Source organism: Trichosurus vulpecula, chromosome 6 (assembly GCF_011100635.1).
Source record: "Trichosurus vulpecula isolate mTriVul1 chromosome 6, mTriVul1.pri, whole genome shotgun sequence".
In the NCBI taxonomy this organism is placed as follows: domain Eukaryota; kingdom Metazoa; phylum Chordata; class Mammalia; order Diprotodontia; family Phalangeridae; genus Trichosurus; species Trichosurus vulpecula.
The window spans coordinates 63,933,255-63,941,781 of record NC_050578.1 but is presented as its reverse complement, the minus strand read 5'-3'; the positions used below and the strand labels follow the sequence as shown (position 1 = coordinate 63,941,781).

The 8,527-nt window shown below is 38.0% G+C and overlaps 1 protein-coding gene across 1 annotated transcript in view; it reads left to right on the top strand.

The window, feature by feature from the left end:
* Window positions 1–2,055: 2,055 nt before the first annotated feature.
* Window positions 2,056–8,527, top strand: part of LOC118854191 (alcohol dehydrogenase E chain-like) — a gene marked incomplete at its 3' end in the record, with an annotated part of 17,483 nt that continues 11,011 nt past the window's right edge. The window contains 2 exon segments of the mRNA XM_036764534.1: window positions 2,056–2,187; window positions 5,202–5,303. Coding sequence (XP_036620429.1) covers window positions 2,170–2,187; window positions 5,202–5,303 — 120 coding nt within the window.

The window sequence follows — 8,527 nt, the reverse complement described above, 5'->3', positions numbered from 1 at the left end:
ATATTTACTAGTTGTGTAATCCCAGGCAAGTCACTTAACCTTTGTTTGCCTGATCTGTAAAATGGGGATAATAATAGCACCTACCTTCCAGGGTTATTGTGAGGATCAAAAGAGATGCTATTCGTAAAGTGCCCAGCACAGACAGTAGGTGCTTCATAAAGGCTTAATCACAATTCACTATTCTATGTTCATAATAAAGTGAAGGAATCACTCCGTCTGGTTGAGTTATCTTGCTTATTCATTAGATATGTTGAAGGGAAGGAATATTTGGCTGTCATGTCATTTTTCAATTGTGTCCCACTCTCCGTGACCCCTTTTGGGGTTTTCTTGACAAAGATACTGTAGTCGTTTGCTATTTCCATTTCAGTTCATTTTACAGATGAGGAAACTGAGGCAACAGGGTGAAGTGACTTGTCTAGGGTCACACAACTGGTAAGTGTCTGAGGTTGGACTCGAACTCAGGTCTTTCTGACTCCAGACCCAGCAGGCTATCCACTGCACCATCTAGCTGCCCACTAACTAGCAAGAGTAGAAATTTAGTCAATGGCCCCAGATGGGAGATTTAACATGCATATATATGAGGTATATTGATAAGGTCTTCCTTAGAATGTTATCCCCTAGAGAATAAGGACAGTCTCACTTTTGTCTTGGTATCTCCTGGAACCTAGCAGAGTATCAGGCCCAGGGTAGGCACTTAATAAATTGTGATTGATTGGAGGTCAGTTCGATAGTAAGGACATGCTGCAGGCAATCCCAGGATCATCCCTACCTGTCTCCCAGGGTTATTGTTAAGGACTAACTGTAATAATGTGTATGATAACACCTTGTGAACAATATAGTGCCAGACAAATATAAGTCTTCTATTACATTGGAGTTGCAAAGAATGCACCAAAACAGCCAAGTGGAAATTCCCAGAAGACCTGAGGATGGTAAGTGCTTGTTCAGGAAGCAAAAAGAAAGTGTGGGACAGGAAGCTACTTCTCCCTGTGTTGAATTTCCTCTCCTTGTCTTTTTTTTTTTTTGATAGCTCTAATTTTGATTGTTCGGTCACCCCCATTTGGGGTTTCCTTAGCAAAAGCACTGGAGTGGTTTGCCATTTCCTTCTTCAGCTTATTTTACTTATGAGGAAACTGAGGCAAACAGGGTAAAGTGACTTGCCCAGGATCACGGCTAGTAAGTAGCTGAAACTAGATTTGAACTCCCAAAAAATGTGTCTTTTTTGATTCTAGTCCTGGCATACTATCCACTGTACCATGGAGCTGCCCTAATTGTTTTAATCTCATTTAATCCCTCTTATCCCAGGCAGGGTGTATAGAGCACTGAACCTTCAGTCAGAAAGACCTGAATTCAAATCTAGCCTCAGATACTTCCTACCTAGGTGGCCTAGTAAGTCACCTGTTACCTGCCTCAGTCTCTAACAACTGTGAAAGGAGGATAATTATATAGCACCTCCCTCCCAGGGTTGTTTTAAGGATCAAAGGGTATAGTTGTAAAACACTTAGCATAGTGTCTGTCGCAGAGTAGATACTTAATGAAGACTTGTTTCCTTATTCCTTCCTTCTTCCTCCCTTTCTTTCTTCCTCCCTTCCTCCCTCCCTTCCTTCGTTCCTTCCTTCCTTCCTTACTTCATCTGAACTCAGTATGTAAAATGATAAAGCTGGACTAGACCTCTTCGGTCACTTACAGTTCTAAAGTTATGTTCCTTTAATCCTCATTTGCCTATGGAGCCAAATATCACATCAGCCATGATGACCCTTGAAATACTTCAAGTTAACTGTCATTTTGCCCTAAGTCTCATCTGGGTCCCGAGTAGGGCTGCGGAAGGAAACCAAAGACAAAGGAGTAAAAGGATTATTTGCAGGGAAGTTTTGAATAGGCAAAGCCCTAGTAAATTCTTTCAAATTAGTGTTTTGAATACAATCTCGATATATCAGATAAATATTGTTTTAGTGCATTTTCCTGTCTATCAGGTATGGGACTAAAAGATCAGCAGGTGGGAGGGGTTTCAAGGCCGAAAGTCACATGTTTGGCAGAGTATATTAGCCCAGAGTAGAGGCAAAGCTTCCTCTGATCTTTCTGCTTTGCTCGAGGAGCCAGCTAAGGAGGAAGAAGAAATTCAGGCACAGTCCATTAGCCTGCACAGAAAAGGGAAATTACTCTGACTGCAGCATGACCACAGCAGGAAAAGTAAGCAGAAACTTTACTTACCCAGATAATATCCTTATTAAGTATAATTCATACAGAGCTAGGTACAGTGTTATTGATTGAATCTATGAATAAGATAATCATTAACACAATTAGCAACAAGGTATGGTTTGTTTACTAAGTAAAAATTCTGAAGGACAAATAAAGTATTTTTCTTCCGATTATGTATAGCATTAATATCTAGACATTCACATCTGTCTCCTTCCATGTCTAAAAGAAATGTACAGTTATATAGAGAGCTAACTCCAAACCAGATTTGGCAAAGTGTAAAATTAGATAAGTCTTTTAATCAGGAAGCTAACTTTACATTAGAAGAACATAATTCATGTTATCTCTTGTATCGTTGTGTTAATTTATTTATTGAAGGAAACGAGGGATTGGAATCAGAGAGATTATTTCATTAGTGGAATTGGAAGGACTGGATTATATAGGACTTAGTATTCTAACACCTAGCATCAAATCATTGACACATAAAGCAGTAGAAATTGTAGTGTCCAGTCTCCCAGTGTTGGCACACAAATACTGATTAAATATGTTCATAACTGAACATGTGTTCTGCTAGGAGAATAGGAGAGGAGTGGAGGGGAGGGGAGAGGAAGGAAGAGGATGGAAAAGGACAGAACTTATTTTCTTTTGACATTGCTCCCTAAAATCCATGGACATGTTCACAGCAGTATGAAATATCAGCCTAAGACTTTAGTGGAGGGTAGATATAGAGAGAGACATCATTTTATGTATGAACAGCAGCGCATTTAGAGATTTAATAATAGTAATGATTTAGTAATAGTAATAGTAAATAGTAATTTAATAATAGGAATGATTTAATAATAGTGATAATAATAGTAAATGATAATTTAGTAATAATGATTTAATAATAGTGATAGTAAGTAGCAATTTAATAATAGTAATCATAATAATAGTAATGACTTAATAATAATAGTAAATAGTAATTTAATAGTGGTAATAGCAAATAGTAATTTAATAATAATAATGATTCTAATAATAGCAATGGCATTTTGATAGAATTTTCAGTTTTGTGAAGCACTCTACATGCTTTTAAATTGTGATCCTTACAACAAACCTGTGAAGAAGGTCCTAGCTATTGCTATCACCATTTTACAGATGAGAACACTGAGGCTTTGTACAGGTTATATGACTTGTCCTGATTAATATTGGAAGACTTGATACTGAAATCTCTACTACTTTAGGTTATCAGTGACTTGGTGATAAGGATTAGAGTCATAATTTAGAGACTGTTATAATGCAATCTCTCTAATGAAATAAGTTGATTTAACTTCCATGTTTAGTTAAAACTTTAAAGTTAATGTAAGTGCACAAATGGCCCCAAAGAATTACTTTCTAATGTAAAATTAACATCTTGATTAAGGACTTTCCTGACTGGTTGAGACTTATCAAGTCAGCCATAGCTTGTCTGAGATATACTCCCTGTATACCTAAGGTCATTAAACTTCAATATTGCCTATTCAATAGCCAAGATCAAATCTAAAATCCCCTTTTTGGTTTTTAAAGTCATTTACAACCTGACTCCCTCCCATTACAAAGGCCATACCCTTGATTTTGTCATTACCTAGGAGTGTTCCTCCTTTTAAAACTCTTCCTTCATTTCCTCTTTCTTTAATCTCCTATTACTGTTTATTGCTGGGTCAAAGGGGGCACAATTTAGAGTGCATGGAGTAGAGTATGTAGACTCAATTATAAAATATAAGAAGAGAAAAATAGGAAGGTGGCAGGTTGTGAAAGGTTGTAAAAGCCAATGGGAGAACTTTATATATTTAAAGTTCTTGTAGTTAATGGGGACAGTTGTGCAAAGTTCTCAGATCGATGCCAGTTAATAGAGAGTTACTGAAATGTTTTGGGCCATAGGGGAAAGGGGGAGGAGAAGATAATATAGTCACCTTCCGATTAAAGGTAAGAGAGCAAGTAAGAATGGAAGGGTAGAATCTACTGGAAAAGAAAGAGGGTGAGAAGGATTGGATCAAAGATACATCTATCCCAGTACTATGTTCTATGCATGTGTCTACCCAAGGTTCTCTCTTTTTCCTTTTTCTCTTTCTTCTTCCTCCTTTTTTTTCTTTTTCTCTTAGGATTCTTCACCTAGAGTCTGTGATTTTTTTTAATATTTTGATAACTGTGTGTCAATATAATTGGTTTTCTTTGTAATCCCATTTATAATATTTTATGGATTTAAAAACATTATTCCAAAAAGGGATCCATTGGCTTCTCTGGAATATCAAAAAGTGCTGTATTCTTAGTGCTTAACACAGTACATAGTAGGCACTTTAATCAATGTATTGCCTTGACTAGACGTTTTTTCTAGAGACAATGAACTTTCTAGTAGGATAGACAATTTCCTGTAGTACCTCAGGGTAGAAATATTCGGTCTACTCATAACCCTTTGTGTCCATAACACACAAAAAAGGTTAATAACAGGAGCTCTCAATACACTCTGTGTGTGTGTGTGTGTGTGTGTGTGTGTGTGTAAGAGAGAGATCTCATCAGCTCCTATCAAGATTATACTACAAAATATTTAACAACTGACTTTCTGAACTCTCCAAATAGCATGCCATATTTTTAAGTTTAATCTATATTCTTAACATTTTCTTAAATCTAGATAATCAAGAAAACACTAAAGCAAGCCCTGCTTTATAGCTTGGCTGATTTCTGAGGTATAAATGCTCATACTGAAAATTTAACAATAGTCTCAAGAAAGTGTGAGCTGGCTCCAGCACATCCCTGGCTCCCCAGGATTTAGTGATCATGCATGCATACAGCCAGGATTCCCAAATCTACATATCTTACTCACATATCATTCTTGAATTCCAGTACCAAGTGTCTATCTGTTTACTGGGTATTTCGCACAAACATGTCTTGTAGACATCTCAAACTCAAACTGCCTCTCAGGTTTATAAAGTTAGTAATACTCTCTAGCAGAGAGGATCACTAGCTACTCACCCCATTTCTGTTTCATTTTCCAGGTCATTAAATGCAAAGCTGCTGTTCTTTGGGAGGTCAACAAGCCCTTTTCCATTGAGGAAGTGGAGGTAGCCCCACCCAAGGCCAAAGAAGTGCGAATAAAGGTAAAAAGAAAAAGGAAAACAAAGAAATCCTCACGTTGCACAGTGGTGCTTAATTTTCAACATTGGTTGTAGTTCCAACACTAAATTTGATTTTTTTTCTGGGAAAGGAAACTGATCATTTCCAAATTCTGAAATATTAGACCACTACCTGAAGAAAGGAAATAGATAGTGATTAAGTCTGGGGATGAACAATGCCAAGAGATAGGCTATATATTCTTTGTACTTAGATGGGATAGGAGACTATATCAGAAGCATTTCCTCCCACACTTGCCACTACAAGAACAGCCTGGTGAGAATCTCTGTGCTACTACATAAGAGGCTATTGAATCATAGGTCAAAAGCTGGAAGGGACCTCAGAGGTCAGCTAGAACAGCCAGACAAGGAAACTAAGACCCAGGAAGGTTGGTTAGTTTGCCCAATGTAGCAGTGGAAATAAAATAAAGTAAGCAACAAAGGCAAGATTTGAACCCAAGTCTTCTGATTTCAGGGACAAAGCTCTTTCCATTCTATCACCCTGCCCACTGTGCAGTAAAACAGACAGTAGCCAACAAGTCAGAAGAACCAGCCTCAAGTCACTTACTAGCTATGTGAATTTTAGCAAGTCACCTCTCAGAATCCTCATTTCATCATCTATGAGGTCAAGTAAATAATACATTCACTCTCTCTCACACAGAGTTAAAGCAAGAATAAGTATTCCTTAATATGGAAATCTATTTTGCATGACTGCACATGTGTAACCTATATCAAATTGCTTGCCTTTGGGGATAGAGGGGATAGAGAGGGAGAGAATCTGAAACTTTAAAAAAATGTCTAATGAGTGTGAAAATTGTTTTACATGTAATTGAAAAGATAAAACATTAATTTAATCTTTAAATTCTCCTCCCCTCAAAAAAAAAGAATAAATATTCCTGAAGTACCCATCTGACTGTGACCTGACTTTGTTTTTAAAAAATGTGGTGGTTTTCTATTGCCTATAGAATGAAATACAGACACATTAGGCTATCAAGTAAACCCTTTTAGAGTCTATCCTTACCCTACTTTTCCAGATTTATTTCCTACTCCTCACCTTCTTTATGTCTCCATTCTAGCCAAGTAGGGCGATAGTGGTTCCCTGATCTCCTTCACTACTTTCCTGCCTCTGTGTATTGTGTAGACTGACTGTCATTCCTGGAAGGCACTATAATAACAAGCAAACTAGGACTTTTTGTTGTCTTTTGTTTTGGAGTGCTTCTCAGCACTAAGGCAATCAAGTGCCTTTGATTGAGTCTTGCCTTTGTTTGTAGGAAGGCCCACACCCTTTTGCTAATTAGGTCACAAGAGGTGTGTATATGTATATATGTGTGTACGTATACATATGTATATATTTATATTTATATACATATATATATAAACACTCTGAAGTTAGCATTTTGTTTGGGACTCACTCATTGGAAAAGTATTGGTGTAGAAACTCTAGGTAGCCATTAAGGATCCCCCCAGCTTTGAAAAACCCAGATGTTTGGTGTTTCTCTCTCTCTGGTAACTATGTATGTAATGTCTTGGTCAGGCAGCTAGAAGTCCTGTCTGTTGATTTGTGTTTATTTGCTCTGTTTATATAATTTCTGCTTGTAATTTCTGTTTGCATTTGTCTGAAGTTCAGGGTGCTTACTTTTCCCCCTGAACTAAGTGAATGATATATGCATGTTTAATTAAAGTGAGATTGTAAACCCCTTAAAGTCACTTTCCTTAGAAAAGCAGATCAAAGAAGCTGAACTAGCAGCCTTCCTGTACGCTGGTGTTATTAGTCTTATACCCCCACAGTAGCTGCAAGCAACATTGTTATTACAGGCACTCCTTTTTGAATTTGCCCCTCTGGAGGACTTTTCCTTCACAGCCAAGCTTAGATGCTCCTGGCACCATGAATCCTTCCTGAATCTTTACCACATTTTCATAGACTACTTTGTCTGAATCTCTCCTTATTCTTATCCATGGTTTATGTCATACATATTTGTTTGTGGGTAAAGTGCACCCTCAGAGGTTCTAGTGATGGTCATGATCATAGGATCCTTGATTTCTAAATGGAAGGGAGCTTCGGGGGCATCTAGTACAACCTCCTCATTTTATAGATAAGGAAATTGCAATGGCAGAAGTAAAAGAACTTGTCTAATGGGCAGAACCAAGTTTTTAAGCCAGGTCCTTTGATTCGGAATATGGTACAATGTTCCATAGCATCACTCAGTCATGATGATAGCTGGCAATGATGACAATGATAACGCCAGATCACCACTGTAAGCTGTCATCATCATTTTTTAACCTTTTTGTTTTATTTTTAATTTGTGAAATAAAACAAACATTTCCATAACAGTGGAATTTTTTTTTAAAAGACCATTGCCAAAAAGGATTCTGGGAAGATGGCAGAGTAGGTTGGAAAATTCCAAGCACTCTGGGTTTTCCCCCATAAAAGAGATAAGATAGCTTCATAATGTGAACAAAGTGTGGGTAAAAATACATAAGAATAAAGGCACAGCAGGGTCTTCCTGGGACAATTAGAGAAGATCAGAAGAAAAATCCCAGGACCAGGTTTAGTCCTTGTCAAGAGTAAACACCTCCAGGCTAAAGTCTGCTTTAACAACAAGTGGCAAGGCCATGGAGTTGGTTTGGGGGGCCACCTTGGTCCCAGCCACAGAAACTTTTACCCTTGGGATAGTGAGGGGAATTGGGCATCTGAGCCCAGGGAGATCAAGGGAACCTCTGCTGACAAGGAGTGCCAGACACAGCTGAGCTGCAGAGAGTGGCAGGGGTGAGAAGGAAAAAGCATGCAGCCTGCCTTCAAGTGCAGAAGTAGTGGGGCAGAAAGCCCCTGGCTGGGGGCACTTACAAGAGGCTGGAGATTTGGCTTTGGTTCCAGGCTAGAGGGGAGAACTGAAGATCTCGGGCAAAAGGTACCCTAGGACTAGAGATGATTACTTAAATTAAGCTATTTACTACAAAAAATGCAAGGCAAAGGAGAAACAATCCAACCGTAGAAAGCTATTATGGGAATAGAGAAGACCAAGGTTCATCTTCAGAGGAGGATATTGAAGTAAAGAAACCCCCTTCTACCCCAAATAGTAACACCAAATGGTCACCTCTCCAAAAACAATTCATAGAACATCTTTAAAAAGACTTTAACAATCAAATGAGAGAAATTGAGGAAAAGCAAAAAAATAAGAAGAAGAAGAAGAAGAAAAACCCAAGCAAAACAA